The following is a 24,136-nucleotide window of genomic DNA, read 5'->3' on the forward strand; positions in this document are numbered from 1 at the left end:
TAAACATTAAATCCTCAATCAGTAATCTTCTTATCTCATGTCATATACTGTATGTCATGCCAGGTTTTTGATAGCTGACTGTTCTCTGTCTGGACCTCATGTCCATCTATGCAAACTTCAACTATTTAAGCACTATCGTAGTGACATCTAGTGGTAGAATTACAGCAACACATCACAGATTTGACCAAATGATATGCAGTTTTTTGAAAATGGATGTAACCTATTGTAGGTTGAAATACTAATTATATAGCGTATAATGTATATGTATATTATACAATGTGTAATATTGCTCTGTATAATAATTAGAATGTTGTATAATAATGCAACAAAAGTGTCAATTTAATAGTAAGACTCAGAGTAAGAGCAAGCACATTTCAGAATAAGAAGGCCTTATAGCAGGACAGATTTAGCGGCAGATTAATATTGACTCAGCCAAACTCTCCAGACAAAATATATTTCATATTCACGTCACTGCTAAATGGTGCGCTGAGTCTGTGGCTTCAGTCAATGAGACTGTTCTGAATCCCAGCTCCTTTGATTGCCCCCATAGGTATTACACATTCCGGCTGAATAAACAAAATGGATATAAAGATAACAGCAACCAAAAGATCCGTTCAGAGAACTGCAGTGAAGTACGTCCCTGTAATTATCTAATGGCCAAAGTACAACGACAGTCCTGGCGGACCTACTGAACTCCCACTTAAATATCAGACTCCCTGTGTCCTGAGATGCAATATGCTGAGAGTGTCTTTTATTCTGTGGTCCAGGGTGTAGTTCTCCCATGGGATTGCTATGCTTACTGAATTACAAAATTGTTCCAAAATGCTCCATAGCCATTAAAACTCGGATAATTATGTTTACGTTTTATCTTTTTGCAAATGCACATGCTACTTGTGTAAGTCAATTATATCTCTTTTTTATTAATTTTTCTGTAATTCCTGGAATAGACCCGTGCTTGTTTTGGGTTTTGTCTAATCTAATCGATGAGTTTATGACTCGTGCTCTCTTAAATGTATTAAAGTGCTCACGTAATTGAAGCCATCTGTCAGTGCGAGTAAAAGGGCTGTGTTCTGCATTAATCCTGATTATGCTAGATTAATGTCTCCAGCTTGAGGCCGGCAAAGTCATGGTTTCCAATAGCCAAGGGATGTCATGCATAAAGTGCCACCTCATCCCTCGCTTTCTAGAGGTAACTGTAACTTTGAGTGGACGGGTTGCTGTTTTTCTCACACGTCCTTGTAATTTGTTAATGTTTTTGAACATTTAGCAATGACAAACTGCATTTGCGTCATCAATTTACAGTGGTGTAAAAACATGTTTGCCACTCGCCTATTTCCTTTAGGCCTCATTTCGAACGCTGAAAGTCTTCAACTGCAATTTAATTTTACATAAAAAGAACCTGAATAAATAATACATAAAACATTGAAAAGTATTTCATTTATTTAATAGGTAAGGTTATCTGTAAAGTAGTTAACAGACACTGTACGAAAGTATAATTGCTCTGTCGTTATATTAGTTCAGTATAAACATCCTTTACTTTGACTCTCACCATCAGTTAATTTGCAAGCACAAACACCCAGAAAGTGCATTATGACATTAAGGAAAAAAAAAAACCTAACTTAAAAATCTAAAGAAAATAGCCATAACTACAAATCCATAATCAGAATAACTATAGTCTCCAAATTAATAATAGTGTACCTTTCAGAAATGTTCAGGCTCATTTTAGCTAGCAAGGCAGAAATTTTATATGCAAGTGTGTGAAAGGGTCTTTTCATGCCTTTATAATCAGTTATTGCTAAACTACAGATGTGTTTTTGAGACACCTACTGGCTGTTTCACTATATGTGTGTGTGTGTGTGTGTGTTTGTGTGTGTGTGTGTGTGTGTAGTCAGGTGGCTATTACATAGAAAATTGAAAGACCATAAAGCATTTGACCACTGGATTTAACAATGTATTATTATGGCTTTGGAAGGTTTTTGTCTTTCAAACACATTTTTATTGTAATATTTATTATTTTAGAACTGAGTAAAATAAACTCATTTGGCCTACACAAGGGATGCATGCAAACCTGAACACACACATGCACCTTGAGGACAGGTTTCATTACTAACATTTAATTTATTTTAATATATCTTTGGCTGCATTTCCCAACACACGAGCAGTGCAATAATGCTGTCATTTCAAAGCATCACCTCCCTGTGTTAACACACTGATAAATACACAGAGAACAGCTTTAAATAAGATGCTACAGTAGTCATAATTAGAATAATAAAATGCACTCACATAGAGGGCAGGAGATGTAATTACAATAGCTAGCCTTAATTTTAACCCACAGACTTTTCAACACAATGACATCAATACTGTCTAATTATGAGTGTGTGGCAGGCATTTGCAGACCTACCCATACACACATACATACAGGTATGTATGACAGTTGTATTATTTTGGAACATATTATTGGATGTAGTATTATGCAGGAAAACAGCAGATGAAACTTATTTGAACAACAATATTGTAATCATGTAGTCTGAACTGATCAGATGGATTTTTTTGTTTATGTAAGTCATCGATACTCACATTGCAATCAATGCAAAAGAATAATTGGAATGCATTAGAAAACATAAGATCTACAATAATTCTCATACTGAGCCATTTGACAAATTTTCAGGGATCAATATCCCTGATCAGTATTGATTTGATAATCTGCTGTTCCATTTCCAACTGTTAACTTATGCAGGTCTTGGTCAACATATTGACTTCCATGTGTGTCATTAAACAGCTGTTGTTTATAATTTTGATCTCTAAACAGGTAGATTTATCTACTGTAATATTTCAGGAACAGTCTTTCATTTATATGGTAGTTTAATGCAAATGTTGGTTACACTAGAGATCGTATTATTATATAGGGAGATGAGAGGGTCTGTATCTCTTTGCATTTAACACTAACTTAATCACGTGCAGCACCTCTCAGCCTATCGTGTCGCCGTTTAAATCTCCTCCCTGCGTACCTCCAATGCGTACCGCTAGTTAGCATTAGCCGTTATGCTTTTTTGGCTAAAGGTTGCTGCCTTGCCTTCCAGTGGCTTTGGTTACACTTTTTTAAAGGAATCTTTTAAAGGTGCAATGTGTACATTTTAGCGGCATCTAGCAGTGAGGTTGCGAACTGCAACTAACGGTGCAACCACCCCCCCCCCCCCCGCACTCCTCACCATAGACTGTAAAAAAATATGGACGTGGTGTCCGTGACGTCACCCATAAAGTTCCGAAGAGCAGTTTTGAAGCGAAAATGAGGCCGCTGCCATCTTAGCAGCGCGTCACCGCACGTCACTCCCGGATACCTGAAAATGGGTAAAGAGGCGGGACGTGGTAGTAGCCCATGTGACTGGTTGCTGAAACCAAGATAACAAGCTATATCATTAGAAAGTTCAAAGGTTTACTGTCAATCTACGGTGTTTTTATTTATTTATTTATTTTTAATAAGATATAGATGCTCCAACACCAGTAATTAATTTGTGTGGGGTGTGCAAATGAAAACGGAAAATCAAACGGAACTTCATACCTTTATAATGAAATAGAGATCGTGAGATGAATCCAATCCGTGGCACTTGGGTAAAATGTCCATTGCAAAACAAAAAACTACTTTTTGTCCACGAAAGTGTTAAATCCATGATTGATATATTATCCATTGTTTGCATCACATTTCTTCTGAATGATCTGCTCTGCATCATCGTTCTTCAAGAAATAATGCAACCTGAGCAGCGTTTATGTTGTAAAACTGTCTGTGATCGTATATCTCACAAACAAATGAGCTCGTGTCCAAAGTATAATTTTTCAAAATAGTGCAGTAGTTTTAGTTATAATATCCAAGCAGTACTGTCGGAGTTTATATCCGTCATTGTAGTAAATCTCAGGAACTTTTGCCACGATCCAACAACGCCACGATGCCACGATCCAACAACGACTTGACGTGGAGGGGGGACCCGCGGTGTATGTAGATATAAATGGCTCATTCTATGGTAATAAAAACATAACGGTTCATTATGTAAGGTCTTTCACCACTGAAAACATAGATATGAATATTATATTGCATTTCTGTCAATAGATCCTTAGGTGTCCTTTAAGGTGTCCTTGTTACAGTGTAATTATGCAATTAAGTACTGAGCAATATTAATTAACAATATGCACTATAGGGTTAGGGTATAGATTTGGTTTAGGGTTAGTTGTAATTTTGAAAATTTACTGTAATTACTATAGCAAGTACATGTAACAAGTAGGCTAACTGTAAAATAATGTATTACCTAAATATTGTTAGGTTTGTTTTGGGTGTTGGTTCACTGTCATATTTTCATGTCTTTTATTTTGAAGTTTTCTCATTGTCATGTGATACCCCTGCCCCTCATGTGATCATGTCATGTGCTTCTTTTGCTTTATGTGTCTTTCTTTAATTGGTTCATTGTTTAATTGCTTACAGGTGTATCTTGTTAGTCATTAGTCTTTGGCTGTGTCCGAAATCGCGAGTGTGCCGGAAGGGCTAGTTTTTAATTGCTGTTTAATAATTTTTTGCAAATAACTTAGCAAATTGGCAGCTCCAGTAGTAATGAAAAGATTTATATTGAACTTTGTCATGGAAACTATATATAAACCTTTATTAAACAATTTAATGATCAATTAAAAATGCATTTATATCTGTATGATATTACACTGTAGCCATATTGGACCAGCTGTTTGGAAAATGGATGGATGGATGGATGGATGGATGGATGGATGGATGGATGGATGATTCAGCTGCGGGCGCCATCTCCTGGAATTCGGACACAGCCTTTGTGTATACATAGTCCTCATGTTCCCATTTGTCTCTTTGTTTGTGTAAGTGTTTGGTGAGTGCTATATCAAGTCATGTCAAGTCAACTCAAACTTATTCATGTCTTTGTTTATTTTGTATTGGATTATGCTTGGTAAATATAGCTGCACATGGGTTTGTTAAACTCGCCTCCCAGTGGATTTGTTACAAATATTCTGTCTAGTTTGGATCAACTGCATTGGGTTAGTTGTTAAAGCATGCTCAGGCACTATTATATGTTATCTATAACTTAAGTTATTATTTTTCCTTATGTGAAATCTACTGGAATTTTATAATTTTGTTTACTTAAATCTAAAAAATCGACTTAACGATTATCATGCATATTTGTAATTCATCATTAATGCTATAGCACCATTATGGTTCATCGCTTAGTGACCTTTAAAGCATAATTTAGTAACCTTAATCATGTGACTGCTGCAGTTGCCTAGTTACACAAGAAAGTTCAGAGCTCACCTACTTAAATGGAATGCAGCAGAGCAACAACCAAAATACTTTGAATAAACTATGATGTGGACTGAATTCAGTAAGTATTAAAGGTATGGTTGCCAGTGTACACTGTAAAAAATAATTTTCATGATTTGTTATCACAGTATTTTTCTTCTGTCATATCAACTTATATAATTCATGTGGTTCAGATAACATAATATTTTGAGTTTCTGTTCAGTAAACCAATCGGCTTCATTGTATTAACTCAAATTTTTAATTTCAGTGAACTCAAAATGTTAAGGCAACCGATTAACTTACTTTTTTAAAGGGGCTCTATGTAGGAATGACACCCAGTGGTCGAAATAGGGACTGCAGACCAAATTCAAAATATTGTTTGCCCCGCCCCCTCATTCAAAGACGCAGCTTAAGGATACGCAACAAGAGGGAGCACGATTGACAATGAAAGCTGAGGAGACTTAAACACTGTAAGCTGATGAGTTGATTTGTCTGTGTTTTAATATGCTGCCGTTCATAGAGATTTTTAGATGGATGCAGAGGTAGAATCTGTGATTCTCTGACCCAGTTTGTTTGCCGGTTTCCATGGCTGCAATACGCTGTGTTTTCCGCCAACTGGCAACCTGTGATGTCGAAATAATATTGGATAAACTGGCAGCACGGTTTTGCACAGACCAAAACAAAGACAGACATTCCGACACGGAATGCACATTTCAAAGTAGAATATCTGGCTGTAGCATTGTTTTTCTGAGAAACTAGTAGGTGAACTTAGCATGTTTCCTAAATATATGCAAACATATTGGGGTATTTTAAAAATCTTACATATAGCCCCTTTAAAGGCGCTAAAGAGAATCTTTTCGTCGACTGAGAAACCAAAGACTGTTACTGAGTTTTTGAAATGAGCGAATGCGTAAGAACAACCCCCCCTCCTTCGAAGGAACGGCTCCCAAAACTCGTAAACACTCGTATTGGAACACGAGTGTTTGTTTACCACCGGCATTCGCTGTGTCGTGTTAGTGGATTCATTATGTCGGACTCACCGCAGGTAACTCATAATCTGCAGTTGTTACTCCTGTCTCCTGACAAAAACATTGCATGCAGTGCCTGTGGAGTGTGGAAAGTTACTGGAGCGCGCTCGTCTCTCACAAGGAACGTCATGGCAGTGATTGACAAGCCAGAGGGCCAATCGTTCACGCAATGATCGCGTAAACGATTGGCTGATGTTTTTAAGGCCCTACCTCATGCACAGATGATGTACATTAATATTATTCCTTTCAGTGCACCTAATAAATAGTCTTTTATCAGTTAGTAAAGACAGTTTCAAGTAATATTGCAAAAATGTATAAAACAAAACATCCTCTTTAGCACCTTTAAGTTAAACAAACAATTATTTTTTACAGTGTACCACACAGATTTATCATTATATTTTTCCAGCTGCAAAGATTTGGTTTCATACAAGTTGTAATGCCTGTTGAAACATTGCAAAATTCTTTTCAACTTTTCAGAGTTTTGCAAAATTCCAACATATGTTTCAACTATAAAGCCAAATCCACATCACCACTGTTATCGCTGTCATAATGTAACTACAAGAACCTGCCTACATTTTTACTGACACTTTTACTTTTAAATACCTGAACTAGTTGTCTAAGTACAGAGCTTGCTGTATGTTTCTAAATCTACTATCCACTGCTGATTATTTTCCATTAGAACCAACCTGACGCATTAAATCCCTTCCTCCATTTTGCTCAGAAGCTTCGTAAATGCTAATTTCCCCCTGCCCGCTACTTTCCAATGCATGGAATGTTTCTATTCTTCCCTTTTTCTTTGGTTCTATAACACTAATTTGATCTGTATTCTTAAGAAAAGAAAAGAAAAGAAAAGAAAAGAAAAGAAAAGAAAAGAAAAGAAAAGAAAAGAAAAGAAAAAATGTACTTCTCTTGAAATGTACTTAACATTTAAGCTTGATTTTTAACAAATTCGATTTTCACTAAAGCCACACCAAATTCAGGTAGAATTTGTTCAGATAAAAAATGTGATGTACCAGTATACATCTTTTGAGAATCTGTAACTTGTTACAGTTTTTGACCAATTTTGAGCTGAAGACAAAATACATGAAAATTATTACTTTGCATATGGCACATTCATGACTTAAATTCTGAATATAGACATGATTTTGCTGCTATTTTTTCTCTCAATCACACCATTGCGCTTTTTATGTTAAGCCAGCCAATGTGTTACTGAATTTACTTAGTTGCCATTTAAGAGCTGATGCAAGCACAAACGCTTTCATGTTTTCATTAGCTAAGTGTTTCTGAGGATGTGAGTGCCAAGAAAAATAATCTGACAGCAAGTTTTATGCAGTCATTTTATAGCTGAAACTGTATCATGAAAAAATGTTATGATAATAAATAGGATTATCATTGTGGAACACTATTCATCCTGTTTTAAATTTTCTGGCCTTCATTTCTTACTAAAGTATTAGGAAAATATGTAGCTCTCAGTAATAACTTTTAAATTATAGTATTGTTTTGATGTATTTACCGATCATGAACAGCAGGTGGCGATGTTAAACAACACATCTTTTTTACACCACCAACAGGCAACATTTATGTTCATTTTGTGAATTTTAATCCACTGATTATTTTATCTCAGATTGTTGGAACAAAGCTTTTGTTTACATAATCTTGACAACAGTAATCTCAGTCTGATAGACTTTTTTTTTTTTTTTTATCATTAGATCTTTGGCATGTGCCCCAAATTATGTATCTTCTTTTTATTAGTACTATAATAAAAAAGTCTCACTTTTCTTCTAAGATATGCACACATTATAATTTATTGATTGTGTAAAGTGTGTGATTTCAGTCCTGTCACTGAGACATTTCTCTGAGCACAGTTCACTGTGTCAAACATAATTAACCATCATTCTAGCCTAATCAGTGTCAGTGCGAGACCTTAGCCTTGCATTAACTTGAATGGATTGTAACCATGGAATGATTATCAATTTTGCTCAACAGTTCGAGGGCATAAAGCAACACGGGATTCTTGCAGGAGTTATTGGGGTCAAAAGATAATGGGTTATTTCATCATAATCAGAGAGCAGAGAGGTCATGGGAGAAATTACCTGCTGTTCAGTGCTATCTGGACTAATTCAGACATCAAATGTCTATCTATCTATCTATCTATCTATCTATCTATCTATCTATCTATCTATCTATCTATCTATCTATCTAATCTCAGAGCCATGATTCAGAGGATGCTGCAAAGGCGCCTTTAACTTCATTACCACAAAACTGTTTAAAACCCTAAAAACTGCGGTAATGACTAATGTACTTTTCTGAAATTATATGGAATTCAATTGTAAGTCTGTTCATTGGTTCATATAATTATAAATCTTGGATAATTGCAGGGCGAATGGCAATTATATGTTCTGCAGTCAGAAGGGTGTATTTACAGAAGACTAACACTCGATATTTATCAGTACTATTTAAGTCTGTCTAGATGCTGCTGTAGTGCAACGGATTGACTTATTCTGTATGATGAATGAACATTGGCTGCATTTTACATTAATGATAAAACAGTTACACTTAATTCAGTGCCTAAATTGCACATCTTGAAATCAAATCTGGCGTTTTAGTATTTTCAGTGACCACTTATTTTCATGTTAATAACAAAGGCATCTTGTTCAGAAACACAAATAGTGAGGAGAATTGTATGCGGGAATTTGTTTTGGAGAACAGCTTGTAAGATTATAATATAGCCTAGCTATTTCTTTATCATTTGCGTTTCACGCACGCAAAGCTAAAATACTCTTCGACCTTTGAATAGCTCACATATTCTACACTTTCAGCTCTCAAAGTCGGAGCATTCGTGTTAAAATGTATGAATTGTTTAAAACGTTCAGTTAGTTTCAAATAAAGTTTAAAGCGTAGTATTTGAACAGAAGCGCGCGCAGGAAGCTGGTCGTGTTCGCTGCTCAGCTGTATTTCTGTTGGCTGAGTGCAGACCCTGCCCTGATTGCCTTATATCCATGTCTATTGACGCGTAGAGAGCAGATGGAAGCATAGGGACTGATCTGATCTCTAGTCCTCAGAGGTCATTCTCGCTACAGTTACAGCCACTTGTTGCCAAATCGCTCAGAGACCGCGAGCGCGTCGCGAAACCGCTTTCGTAAAGAGCTATTTCTTTGCTTTCACGACACAGAGCTAAATGTTGAGACGGGAATACAACCACTTCTGACTTTGTTTGGGGAAAAAAGGTCACTTTTGAGCAAATTCGTCGCATTTGACGGGAGAAGCATGGTTGACAACACAAGCATAGCAACTAAATCTGCACTGGTAAGCATGCGCTTTTGCTTCTCGGGTAGAATAGAGTTGTTTAGCGAGTTACATTCATTTAAATATTGTATTTACATCTAAAGTGCACTTATAAGCAGTTTATAGATTACCGCATGTTTTGTTACACTACGCTGCCCTTCGACCTATAGCTACTGTAGCAACACCGCAAATATGCATAGGCTACATTGTCATATTTCTGTCATCGAATAGTTCGTTTTTTGCACATCGCATCAGAAATGTGACATTGCATGCATTTACAGCTTCACTGATGCTGACCGTCAGGTAGTTTGTGTAGTTGATCTTGTTAGTGGAATCATTTCCATAGGAAACCACGATTCTTGCCTAATGCAAGATTCTTGCCTACATGCAAAGTTATTTTATCCCATGAACTGTGCTGCACTGATTTGGTCCAAAAAATAGCCCAGTACATTTAAAAGTTTCATTGGGGCATTAAATTAAGTTTAAAGCGGCGCCGAAGTTACCTGCATTTATAAGTTCAGTTTTTCTAATTTAAGAAAATCGAGTAGAAATAAAAATGTACTGGGAAAAGTTAAATGGATGGAAACAAAGTTATGACAGTGATGAGAAGATTTTGTGTGCATCAGTCATGTATTTATTTTTTTAAAGGTCTAGATAGGCATACAGTAGCCTATTTTGCTTTTTTAAAGTTAGGCTAACTTTACTGATGTTTATTTGCAACGAGTATGTAAAGGACTTTCGGCTAAAGTTTTGACATAGCCTACTTTTTAAAAGATTTTGACAAAGCATATATTTTCTACATATAGTCTACATTTTAAAGAACGTCTTCTAAACTATAAAACGTTGCCCAAATGTAATTTTCGTGCGCAATCTGTCTGAGAACGTCATGCGCGCCCAAATTGTAATTTGGCGCCACTAGATTAGCACTAGTTAGCTAAACACCCCAAATACTTCTTTCTTAAAACAACAACAACAACAAAAAAGAACAGTGTTTGTAGATTTATAGTTTTTGTAACTATAGTTCGGATATGTAAAACTACAATAAAGTGATACATAATGTTTTTATGTTTTATTGTACAGCCTGAAACTGATTGACAGCGTTGTTATGGTTAGCCTACCTCCTCTGGCAAACTCGTTACCGTCTTTTTTGATGATAGGTGAAAATATTTTATCTAACTAACTTAAATCTGTAACTTTTATACTTAACAAAACGCCAACTAGCCTACTTGTATGAAAAAATAATGTGCTTTATTCCCCCTCCCCCACCACCAACAAAATATTTTGGCATTTTTTGAAGGGGCTCAAGTCTTAATTAAGGGGGTCTGACTCCACTAAACCCCCCATAATTCGCACCACGCTTCCAGCTAAAATTTGTTGTAACATTTGCCTTCTGTTGCCTACAGCAAGCCGCTTTCTCGTCGGCGAGCACTCTTCCTCTGCTGGTCACCTCCTCCAGCGCTCACAGTCACTCGAGCAGCGGCGGCGGCGGCGGGATGAAGCTGGAGGCGGTCATGGAGAACCTGCAGCGACAGCAGGCGGCTCGACTCGCCCTGGAGGAGAAGATCCGCCAAGCCGAAAAAGAGAAAGACATCAGGTCTATGGTGGAGTCGCAGATTCAACAGCAAGCCCTGGCTTTCCGCCACTATCAAGCAGCAGTCAGAGGAGCATTCGCAGCGGGAGCCCCGAACTCGAGCTCCGGCCACCCAAATGAGCGCACAGCCGACTCCGACATCGATGATGATGATGATGATGCTGACCTAGACCTGGACCGCGGCATGGACGATGAAGAGCGCGACTTGGATGAAGATGACAGTATGAACGAGGGTGGAGGGGATGAAGATTTGGAGGGACACTTAGCTCATTACCCACCGCGCCATGCTGTTTATCCCGGTGCGGGGCAGTCTCCAAAAAGTACCCCGATACATCTGTCCAGAGTCCAGCCTCCCTATCCAGCTCCAGGACAGGCTGAATCACCGAGTGGTTTGGCACCACAAGCACAATCGCAGCACCACGAATGGACTTATGAGGAACAGTTCAAACAGGTATGTCCATGAGTGAGATTCATGATATGCCCTCTTATAACCATTGAATTTGCCCTCTGGTAAACTGTATGGTGATTACTAATGTGCAAAGTTTAAAAGCATGAAGTGAGATTGGGTTCAGTCCTGAGTGAAACTGCTTGCTGAAGTCCTAGTATCTTTCATAACTAAAACAGCTATCTGTCATAATAATCAAAAAACTGAATTTTCCAGAGGAAACAACAGGCTTTTATGGCAGTGCTAGAATTGTAATGCTTGATCTTAATGTAAACTATACTGTCCAGATACTTGCATCATGCATTGACATTATATATTCAGTAAACCTATATCAGGTTTAATTGCCACTTCAGTGTCCAGTTTCATCATTAACACATTGACATACAGTCTGCACTGTAAAATTTTCCCACTCGTAAAGTTTAATCGATACATTACATTTTTAAGTAAAATCAAACTTACAGTCTGCAGTGATAAGTTTACTTCATACGTTTTGGACTACATTGAATTTAGAAAGATTAATTGCTTAAATACTTCCTTTAAAATGTTTCATAATTTAGGTCTAAAAGTGTTACAAATTTGTTGTTATTAGAGTCTTTGCTGTTGATGTGTACAAGTACAAAATACTAATTTGGCTTCAATTGGTTTTGATTGTTATAAAACTGATTTTTGTATGGGAACTGGATGTTTTAGTTATTCTCAGTCAGCTAGTACACCTGTAAATTCAGGATTATGTGTGAGAATGTTTCAGCGTTATGCTGCAGCGGTTTAGTTCCACTGTATTCTCAGGGGAAAATTTAGAGTGATACACTGAGAGTGAGGCTCTTAAGCAAACACAGATCTATACAGAATGAGCCTGGATGGACTTGTCATTCCTTATTTATGATAGATCATTCTGAGACCTGGCCAAATGAGACATGCACATTAGCGGCTGCATTAGTGTAAGCACTGGCTTAACGTTAGGGGTACAATGCGGTTTGAATAAAGTCAGCTGCTTTTAATTGACTGTGATAAAATTGAATATATTGTGCATCAAAATATCTAAAAATTCTACACAGAAGAAATTCAAAGTGCAGTTTTCATTATTTTAATAATGAAATGTAAATAGATTTAGTTTTAATTTCTAGAAGTTTTGCATTTATATATATATATATATATATATATATATATATATATATATATATATAAACATATCATGTAAGATTAATATCAACCACAATCTTTTCTTTTCCTTTTTCTAAAAAAAACAATACTGAGGACAGTGTTACATAACACAATAAATGTTTTGCAGAAGTCTAGGACATGCATTTTGTAATCGCTCTTGAACTATTTGGACAAATCAAGTGAAATGCAGAAACAATGAAAGGATGCCGAAGGCATTTGGCAGACTGACTGGAGCCAGTGTACTGCCTGTTTTCAACACTTCAAAAAATGTCTAAATGCTATAAATGCCTTCTTGAAATAAGAAAGGCTGTTTAGAGGAATGTTAAAATAGGCTGAAGCATTAAACTTACTTGTGAGCAAATTTCTGGTGTCTGTATTTATGAAAGTAATTAAAACGCTAAATACAGACCATGCTTACCTTTGAAAAAACTTTCAAAGTCAGCTCAAATTGTTGTGTACAAAAAATGTTTAATTAAAACTAAACCCAAAGATCTACATAACTCTCAATTATAAAAACGAAATAGAAGGTCTTATAAAAAGCTATATGTGTAACATTGTTTGCACATCTCATTTCTCTTTTATTTAAGTGCAAGATGGATGGGTGTAGCAATTCTATTTGCACTGATATTAGAAATGAGTCATTCAACAAAGGAAAACAGAATAGATAGGAAAGAGAGCCAGACAGGGAAGGATCGGAAGAGACAAGGTTAAACCGGTTGCCATACGGCCGTTTTATTGTCAAAGAAACAGTGAGGGGTGAGGGGGGAAAAAAAGCAAGTAGTTGCGTAGAGTTTTGGCAGGAATGCAGGAAACTAGACCTGGTGGCATTCCAACCTGGCTCCCTCCCAATAATGCTGGGATATCCCTCTCAGGCTGCGTATGGGTCGGCTCGAAGCCAAGCCATTACGAAACAGGAACAAACTGCATACTTCATCACAGTCTAGCCAGAGAAATATATTTGTGTGTGTCCACAAAGCGAATCACATTCTGTTGTACACTTAAATATTTATTGCTTTTGTTTGTTTGTTTGATGTGTGCACACTCATTGAAATGCAGTTTTCTTTGCATTGCACAATAAATATAATTACTTTATGTAGTACTGTACTTTCAATCTTTTCTAATATTAGAAAAATCTTTACTGTCACTTTCAATATTCTTTGTCAGCAGGCTCTGTATCTCAACCTTTTTGAAGCACATATCAAATGCTTACTAAAATACAGCGTGTACTTTTCCTCCTCTGCAAATATCACTCATGATATTGATTACTCAGTCTGACCTCCACTTTGGTTTCGGGGCGTATGTTTGATCCCCCCCCCCCCCTCTCTCTCTTTACCATGTTTTGCAAACATTAAAAAACTCACAGAATGGCTTTTTTCCCATAACAAGGCTTTTACAGGGCCATAGAGGGGGCTGGGCAGGGCTGAACGGGGTGGAGGAAACCTGGCAGTGGTGTTTGGTTTCACTATAAGCTTGTGGAAAAGGTGGTTTCTCTTTCCTTCTCCAGTCCGCTTTAGTTAAATTAGTCTTATGTATTGTGTATGTGTGGGTTTGTTTTGCTTTTTGTTTTGTTTTTTGACTCGGAGGATATTAGCACTCCCTAAACTCTGAACTCTGTTCCACGGCTCAGAAGAGACAGTTCGGCTGTTTAATCCTCTAGAAGTAATAGTTAGAATCCTAGGTAAATTCAAAATAATCCATTTGCATTTTATTATTGCAGTTAAAAGCAGACTATCGAGTATCGAGGCAGCCAGTGGTGGCCTAATGCACTCACGATTAAGCAAAACATCTCTTGGAGAAAATGAGAAATGAGGCAATTGTGAAATCATTGAAAGGAAGACAACGTTCCCCCTAGCCAGGAAGGTAAAGTAGTCTTTGTGGTTAAACAAGCGTTGTCAGAGGGCAGGGGTTTAAACATGCACCTCTTTGTTTTTCTGAACACTTTTGTGAAGAGGAAAAAAAAACGTATGGAAGTGAGAGACAGAGGCTATATGCGGCCAAAACAGACCTAACCCATAAGCCTCTTCGGTTAGTCTGTTGATATATTTAAATGGCCTGTCCTAAAGTCTTCTCAAGTAACACACTTCAATTCAAGCCCATTAATACCTTCATAAAAATCTTTGGAGCCCTTCTTTGAAATCGACACACATGCACATACACGCACACACAGTAACTCCGGTGTCAACACAAGACATTCCTTGACTTTACAGGCTTGCTCCACCCCTACGGTATCCCCTTCTGTTCGATTGCACTGCTTTGCTCATATGTTTTGGGGTCCTGAGAGCCATTAAGTGCCCCAGCATGCAGTCTCAAGTTAAAACACATGCATGGAGCTAATTCTCCATATGGCACAGAGGTTGTGATTTTTATCCAGCAGCACTATCGTTAGCCTTCTGTGGTATGAGCTAACCCAGGCCTTCCGACAGCTGTGGCAGGTTCGTTTTGGACATGTGCTGTCAGTGGAAATATTTAATAGAATTCCAGTCGTTTCAGTTTTAGATCGCCTTATAAATAAGAGCCTCCTTTAGCTATGTCCACTTGGTGGGCTGTTATAAAATCCCTGTTGAACATGTCATCAGCTGCCAGATTTGATGAGAGCTGATAAGCCTGCTTTGAACATTAACCATACTGAAAATTCAGAACTGGTCACAGACCCACAGCTAGAGCTATATCATCTTGCTCACTGACTGTAATAACAAAAACAGTGTCACATCAAATTGAGAGCTCATTATTATTATTCCAATGACAGTAATAGCCATATATTGTAAAACAAATGCACTGTATAGAATAAATGAATATTTCATAAGTATATTATTTTACTTTATACTATGGGGCTGTTAAATGCTCAAATCTGATTGGTTGTCGAACGTTCTAAGGTGTGCAGTTATTTTCAGGGAAACGCATGGCTAAAGTAGTTCTAGCAGGTCTTGACCGCATGACAGTTCCATATCGCTTCGCCAAATGATTTCAGTTATTTCAATAGGTCCTACAGCCTACAACCTCAAAAGAAACAAAACCCACAACGACACTGACCAAACAAATAAATATAGTAAACAATAGGATAAAAACGAGAAATTATTGTCATCGTTTTTGTCACAAAATACGTTTTATTATGTCCTGAAAGCGCATACTCGCTCCCACTCTCTCACTCAAACGCGCACATAGGGTACGGACACACTCGCACAGAAAGGCGTTGTCCACGTTGCTCTGACAAATTAATCAGTAAAATAGTTTAGCGGCTTAAAATCTACAAGACATTTCTCACCATTGAGGTAATAACTGTGCAGTTCTTGAGGTAAATCAACTTACAGTTTAGCTATTAGTAGAGAAACTGCTGCCGTGAGAGACGCACAGACTCAGGTAGGCTAATTCACATATGCTTTCTCTCTCTCTCTCTCTCTCTCTCAGGTTAATAACCTGCTATCAATGGCTCAAGCCTCTGTTATTAGTTCTGAAATTATGTTTTGGAATTTGTGTAATGGCCGCATAAACACCTCAGGTGTGTATTATTTTCTAATAATTCAACGGCCCTTCATCAGTTATTCCTTACTTACACTACTGTAAGGTAAATACAATGCTTTTGTCCTAATTTCTACACTTGCAAGAGATAAACCTTTGAGCTTTTATTTTGACGGAAACTGCAGTTGAGTTTTATTTTGGTGGAAAACTGCAGTTCATGTAAAAAAAGGTTTACAAACGCATCTCATTACAAATGTAGTAAAATGCTGTAATCACTGGCCCATAAAAATGTGGGAAATTATGATAATGTGAAAATAAAAAGTAACTGGTGCCTGTTGCGTTCCGAAATGCACACTAAACTCACAGCACATGGAGAGAGATGGAGTCCACTGCATTCATTTACTTTGAGCCATTCTGAGATGCGCAAAACACTGGATCACAAGCAGATCGCGTGAACAATGTGCACGCTTTGCTTTGAAATACACAGCACAAACAGACAATTTGATAAGGGGATTAATATTGTGCTTTTTAGTGTGCGATTTTAGTTCGTTTGAAAGATACTTTGCCAAAGCAATGGTGCAAAACACAACGTTAAAAACCTTTTATGTAATAAAGAGAAGTTTGAATATATTTTCAGTTCATTATGAAACTCTGGCGAGACAGACAGATTAGACTGTGGCAGGTCGCCACAATCTAGTTAATGAATAGTAAACACTGCATAACACAATAATTATCAGCTTATCTGTATTTGTATCTGTACAGGGAGATTGATTTGTTTGACTTGTCTTTTAATGTAGATGTCACATTTTAATAGCAGGAAACATGGCTTTTCTTCTGTAGCTTGCAAAAGTCATAGGGCAATGAGCAAACTCAGCAAATACTAATATAACAACCACTCCACCCCACCCTTCCAGTGTGTTTATAAGAAGTAACACCTTCTCCGAGCAAGAGTATACTCTGTTTTGCGTGGTACTGTAATACATACCATTACCCTGTTAATGGTCTCCATAGCTTTTCAACACTTTACCCTTAATCTGAAGAATGAGGTGTGATTTCAAGCAGTTGTAGACCACATGGCATCATTTGGACGCACAATTTAGAGTTCATGTTCCCTGTGTGATTTCCTGTATGCTGGAGTCAAGTGATCAGAAGGCAACCCATGTGGATTGTGAATTTTGCAGTGAAGTAACTAATTGAGATGTGTTTTTGTTATCTTTTTTATCTGTTTTAAAAAAAAGTACGTAGCTTCATTAAGTCTGATAAACATTCAATCACTGTTGTCTAAAACATGGGGATATTATTGGTCATTTATTAGTAGTGAGTCAATGTAGATTGATTTCACAATACACTTTGTGATCATGGTTGCCAGGCATAGTCTATGCAAACATTATGTCCAGGATATAAACAAAACGCTCTGTTCACTTAAGCTACAAGATCTATACACAGTACCTGAGCCAATAGAAACATTCTCAGATTGTACAGTAGATAACTTTTGACATGCTTGAATATGGTGCAATAATTGTGCAGAGGTTTTATATATATATATATATATATATATATATATATATATATATATATATATATATATATATATATATGAGTGCAGCAATGTCATATGATCATTAGAGATCCATGTGATATATTGTTTTAAGGTCATTTACTGTGCTCTCTGTGCAAGGTTTATCATACATTTTTCTTGGTACTTGAAGTAAATGAGCTATTAATGGACATACAGAGCCATTTTACCTTCAGTTCAAGAGTAATGGTCAGTAAAGGAATGCCTAATCTTTTGCAGTGTGTTTAGGCTAAGCTGGAGCCCAGCAGTAAAACACTTTTAGATCATATTGCTTTGGCTTTGCATGTAGGATTTTGGTGCAAAAGTATTTTCATTTGTCCTTGTGTCAGTATCAGTAAGACACATGCAGTGCAGTGAGTATTACATGGCAGCAGGCAGCAGCTGAGGTCTCATGTCATCAGTCTTGGCCCATATGGCCTCACGTGTCAGCGTTCATTAAGGTGAAGAGTTGTAATGAAAGATAGCGAGGAATCAAGCATTGAGTGTCTAGGTCAGAATCAGATACTCTCTTTACAGGATTAACTTCTTCAACACATCCCCCAATCCTAATGATCCCACACACACACACATTTTTTTGTGTGTGTTTATATGAGTTTATTACTGCCTGATTGGTTTGGTCAAGCACTTAGACATGACCATACAGTACACAATTGTAACACTGTGTTCTAACCAGGTGTGATGCAACAAGTTTCCAGTGACAAGCAATTTGTCTGACCACACTGTGCATGAAATGGCTGCATGATGTAACAGAGTCACATCCAGAAGATGCATTTAATGTTAGGGATGTGCAAAACTGACTAGTTGGTGGCTTACCTGAAAGACTATTTGAGTAATCTGTTTAAGGAAATGCTGTATAATTTGGCCATCTTACCATACTTGTAATGAGAAGCGGTTATCCTCCTTTTTCCTGACGAGTGTACCATGTTTTAAATTATGGGAGGCACTTTCGGTTTGGGGAAGTTCCACTCAAAAAGACTGACAACAAATAATTTCAAATAATAATGTAACGCTTGGTATTTTAATGTGGTGTTCACTGGAATATCTGTGGCAAGAGCTCTTTTCAGTTGCTGTGCTCTTTTCCTCCAGATTATTTTATTTTTTTCTTTGTATTCTGCTGTAACAGTATATGAAAAAAAGACAACATGCCTTGCACATTTGTAATCTGCTCTCACGATTTACTTTACGATGTATTCCATGAATGATTCACTGGAATGCACCAAGAATCTCTTTGTTTTTCCCCAAATCCTCACGTCTCTTTCCAGGTTTGTTTTCACACGGATGCTTTAAAAATGTAATTTTTTTTGTAAACCCTTTTCACTTCTAATCCCTATTAGCAGTGTTTACTGGAACATTTCTATAGCAGATAAATACTATATTTGTTATCTGTCAAAATGATAGAAAGATTTTTGAAATATTATCACTATTATTCATTTTAAATCATGATTTTCAATTTTTATCAGAAAAATTGCAATTAGATTTTTTTCACCAATTCATGCAGCCCTAGCGAAATAGAAGATAGAAATGAAATGGAAATTGATCAAATGTTTTATCGCTTCTTGTGGTCACAGCTAGATTGAATAAAATTACATGGAAATAATTTATTTTATTCTACTATACTTTTTTTGCTTGTTACTTTTCTGTATCACACTTGATTAGGACCTGGTGTCAGATGTGTCATCTACATCATTGAAAATTAACAGTTATAACTGATAATTGTGCACTCTAAGATGAATAGAGTTTTTAACCTTTTTTGTTTTTATTTAGCTATGTGTATTTGGCAATTGGTATATTTTTGTGTCAGTTTTGTGTAAACTGTTAAAGTGATCCTAGTAGTAACACCCTTTTCCTCAGCGGTTGAAAAATTTATAAGATGGAGGGTAATCTCAGCCTGACCCATTCAGTCTGATTCAGAGACACACATGGGGCTAAAGATCACATGTAACATTAGTAAATTAGCTTGTTGCTTAATCCCACAGGAGATTTTTGGATAATGGAGCACAGAGGGCAGGTTTTGGGCTTGAAAAAAATGGAGGAAAAACGTATAAAGCGAATAGACATGGAGAAGTATGTAAGGGTAAAATGGGGGTGGAAAGAAAAATGAAAGGGCTGTTGTCTGAGAGCGTGAATGCAAATACCAAATTTTTATGGCTAATCCAACTCACTTGCCTGTTAGTACAACGTCTGCTACTAAAGAAACTAACACCAGAATGTTTTGTGTTGTGACCTTTACTTTGTTTAAAACAAATGCCGTCTTTCTTTGCCGGCTTCATTAGCATGAGTCAAATGTAGTTCTTTGTACGTCTCAGCCCGTGATTTCAGTTTTGCCCTTGACATGTGTTCAGTCAGGCCAAGGCAGCGGGCCAGGGAGGAAGCTGAAAGAATCGAGTGTTGCTTTCGGTGGCAGTGGCTCTTCGTCTTTGATTCAGGAGGTCAGTAATCACCCCCACCCCCCATTCCTCATTTCTTCATTCAAATTGCACACACACACACACCCTTTTACTGGCCTCAGGCCTCTCTGTAACAACCCCTCCACCCAAACAGTAGTGACAGTCTGGAGAACTTATGCCTGTCTGGATGATAGTGTTAAAGACAAAGACCATTTGTCGATAGTGTCGGAATAGTGTGGAATAGATAGTGTTGAATCTTTGTACAAACACTCACAAGCAATTTAAAGGGACAGTTCACCCAAATATTTTTTGTTTGGTTTTGCACCCCACTGGCTTTCATTGTTAAAACAAAAAAAAAAGGCAATTTTCAAGATATCTTTTTTTACGTTAAAGAGAAAAAAATAAAGTCATACAGATTTGGAACGATATAAGGGTGAGTAAATGATGACGGTGTTCATATTTGGGAGAACTATCCCTTTAAATGCCTTAAGAGGTAGATGTAGAACATATGCATAAATGCAAACATTTTATTTAAACCCTGTGAAACCACTTAATGTAACCAGATTAATTTATTTGAAGGAAGAATTAATTCAAAGCATCAACAAGCCACTTGTGAGACAAAGTAATGTCTGTCCTAACTACAAAGTGTGATACTATCAAGGTCCGATTTAATCCAGTGCTGAATTCATGAATAAGTGCTACTCAACTGACCGGCCAGTGCCCTACATAGTTCACAACCCACATGCAGCATAGAAGGCCTGCTTTGTTTTTAATGGCCAGCAATGAATTCAAGGGTCAATTAGAGCCTGAATTCCACAGGCATGTGATACAACATTCCCCACCTTCATGAAAGAAACCTCAATTACAGCAGACGCTTTAATGCAGAAGACAGCTCTGTTTTAAAGCTGTTGATCATTTCACTCATTTAACAAGAGCAATTTCAGTACTATTGCCATGGATGTCATTAACTTCCAACTTACTTCCACACCTCCGTGCTAAAAGATTTGCAGGTCAGTAAAAGAAACCTCTGCTTGCTGGTGCCACGGCAGTGAAAAAACAAGGAACAATTAATAGTAGAAACAGCATCAGATGCCTCTGGATCCTAGGGATTGTTTATTTTACAGAATTGCCCTGCACCCAATTCCTTTCCTGCTGCTGTAAAGATGATTTATCAGGTCTGAAGGGAACTATGAAATATTTGAAATGAAAACAAGCTTGTGTTGCGTTTTACTCAGAGGGTTTGTGTTTTTGTTTTTTTTTCCGTCTGGTTCTGTTGTTAAAGAAAGCCGTAACCTAAAATGTTTACACTCTAAAATAAAAAGAAACATTGAACACTCGCAGGAAAAAAACAGCCAGAGAAATGTGGTTTGTGAAGAAATGTGAAGAAACATAAAGCAGGTATTTTTAAATTAGTATTGAATGCCTGTAGTTTTGATGCTTTTTACTCTGGAGAGAATTCCTCAAGCATAAAGCTTCAGAAGCAGGAAGGTTTCCTTTCCTTCAGTTTGTCAGTGGAGTGAACACAGGGAAAAAAGAAAAAAAAAAAATAAATTTGCAAGATCATTTATTATGTTTTCCTGACTAGAAATAAGTTTATGCAGTTAAGAAATGTTAGTTCTGATTTTTCATATTTTTGATGAGGTTTAAGAAGTCCAGTTCTATTTTTCATTTTTAGTTGTTTTTGAGATGTACTGTTTATTGTAGTGTAGTTTTCTAATGGTCAGGTTGTCAGTGATTTATTCAATAAACAAGACTCAGATATTTAACAGTGAGATGCGTTTAGCACCCTATAAATATATAGCGTCATAGAAAACATGTCTGTATTTAAGAAATATCTATATTTTCTACTGTATAGCATCAAAGACAAAGTTACTCAGGAAATCAAGGAATACAGATGTATTGGAAATAATGATTTCTGCTGCCTTTCATGTGAATTACGGTAACAACAGACTGTGTTGAACCAATCAAATTCCAGCTGTCAGCAGAGCAAAAAGATGGACTCTGACCTTCAGTGCACAATAAAGTAAAGAGCAGAGCCTCTTTTGTCCATGCCATTTGTGGAAGATTTCAGTATTGTGTAAGAGTGTCGCTATCCTCTGATAGTGACTATTGAATGTTTGTAACGCACGTGTACCAATTACACTTCATTTTCCGTTTCAGTCCGTTCAGAACTCAGTTCCATTTATTTGTATTAAATACAGTATCAGCACTTCCGCAGAGGAAGTAACAGCTTAAAATTGTCTTCTTGCTAGGGATGCTCCAATTGATCAGCTAGCCAGTAATCGCTTTTAATGACTCGATCGGCGATCTCTCAATTTGCCCATCTCAGAAACCGATCTCAAAGCCTGCCGTGAAAGGAATGGCATAGCCTATATGACATGCTTGCCACAGAGCTGTTTTAATCTCTATCCAGTGCTGGTAAAATAATTATATATCTGAAGGTGAGGTAAAACTGATACATCTTTATTAAATACATTTTGACAAATCAGTAATTTGAAAACTTTCTCTGAGACATAATTTCACAAACAGCGTGAGTGAAGCAGCGCACTCCTTCGAAATGTGCAAATGGTTTCACATCATTACATCGCGTCTGCACTATAAACAAGCTGCACAGTTGACACAAGAATTGTCACATGCACAATTGTGGCAGTGTCACTAAAGTTTATCATTTGCACATCTTTTTTAAACCATTCAGTACTCGTTCTCTCTCTAATGCACAGCCAAAGCGCACACACATAAAGCTGCCTCATAAACAGCTCGTAAGTACCAAATTGAGTTCTTTTCATGGCTAATTCTGCTTAAATGGTCAAATACACTCAAATGTATGTACAAAATTACTGTCTTGGCAAGTATCCTCGTAAACACAGTGTGTTATGTCTTCAGTGAAAAAATTTGCTGAGAGGGAAAACGCATGTCTAACAGTATATTGGATCCGCGCATTTGGTCTTAAAGTGACAGCAGCCTAATAAACCTGCTGCTGTTAATGTTAATTAAACAACAAATGACAAAGTGAAATATTACTCACTGCTCTTGACTGAAGAAGTTTTGTAATCTGTTTTTAATTTATTCAAGGAAGACTATCCAGTGTTATTTTTGCATTTGATTCCTATTCAATTTCTGTAGTATTTCTTACTTGAATACCACTGTAAGATCTACCTGAAAAAACTTCAAGCACTGTATATTTCATTTGTATCTTTATTCTATTGTATTTATTTGTGCTACTGCTTGCAATTTATTTATTCTTATTTTATTACTAGCCGTTTACTTGTCTTTTTTTTTTTGTACATTCAGTTCAAAGTTTGAAATCAGGCTTGTGCTTTGTATAAGCTTTTGTGCAACAAAATTGCCCCATTGTAAAACAAAAATGCAGATCCTCTAAAATGAGAAATTCCCCCTTTACATGCCTTTAAATAATATCTGTAAAATACTGATTGGATCTATATAAATAATACTACATGATAAGAATAAGCCTTCAAATTGACCCCATGATTGGTATCAGCTGACAGTTTCCTGTGATCATTGATCTGCCCCAAAAATCCTGATCGGAGCACCCTTACTTCTTGCATAGGACACGGATTGCATGCAGATTTGATATTTTATGATAGCAAAAAAAAAATAAAAATAAAAATAAAAATTCTGCATAAAATATGTATGAAGAATAAAACAAACAAACAATATAAACATTTATATTTTATTATTTTATTTAATTTCCCTCAAATTTCTTCAGTGTTTGTTAGCTTACACTTTTTTTCTCCCTTCATTTGTTTCACAGGTGAGAATTATTTTCTTTAAAATAGCAAGGCAGTCCAGCTATCACCTGATTTATATACATGTGAGCACAATCGGATTAATAGAGCTTTAAGTCATATCCGTGTAATACTCTAGATCATTTCTGGTCCCTTCCT

The 24,136-nt window shown here is 36.8% G+C and overlaps 1 protein-coding gene across 5 annotated transcripts in view; it reads left to right on the forward strand.

Moving 5' to 3' along the window:
• Positions 1-24,136, forward strand: part of arid3c (AT rich interactive domain 3C (BRIGHT-like)) — a 170,901-nt gene that overhangs the window by 86,118 nt on the left and 60,647 nt on the right. For 3 of the 5 annotated variants that reach the window (XM_048188243.1, XM_048188242.1, XM_048188244.1), the window contains 2 exons: positions 11,019-11,657; positions 20,187-20,273. In XM_048188243.1, the coding sequence (XP_048044200.1) occupies positions 11,109-11,657; positions 20,187-20,273 (636 nt within the window). In that variant the 5' untranslated portion in view covers positions 11,019-11,108. Of the gene's footprint in view, positions 1-9,237; positions 9,637-11,018; positions 11,658-20,186; positions 20,274-24,136 lie in introns of those variants that run through there. The other 2 variants (XM_048188240.1, XM_048188241.1) reach the window with 2 other exon arrangements.

Source organism: Megalobrama amblycephala, linkage group LG4 (genome assembly GCF_018812025.1).
Source record: "Megalobrama amblycephala isolate DHTTF-2021 linkage group LG4, ASM1881202v1, whole genome shotgun sequence".
In the NCBI taxonomy this organism is placed as follows: Eukaryota; Metazoa; Chordata; class Actinopteri; order Cypriniformes; family Xenocyprididae; genus Megalobrama; species Megalobrama amblycephala.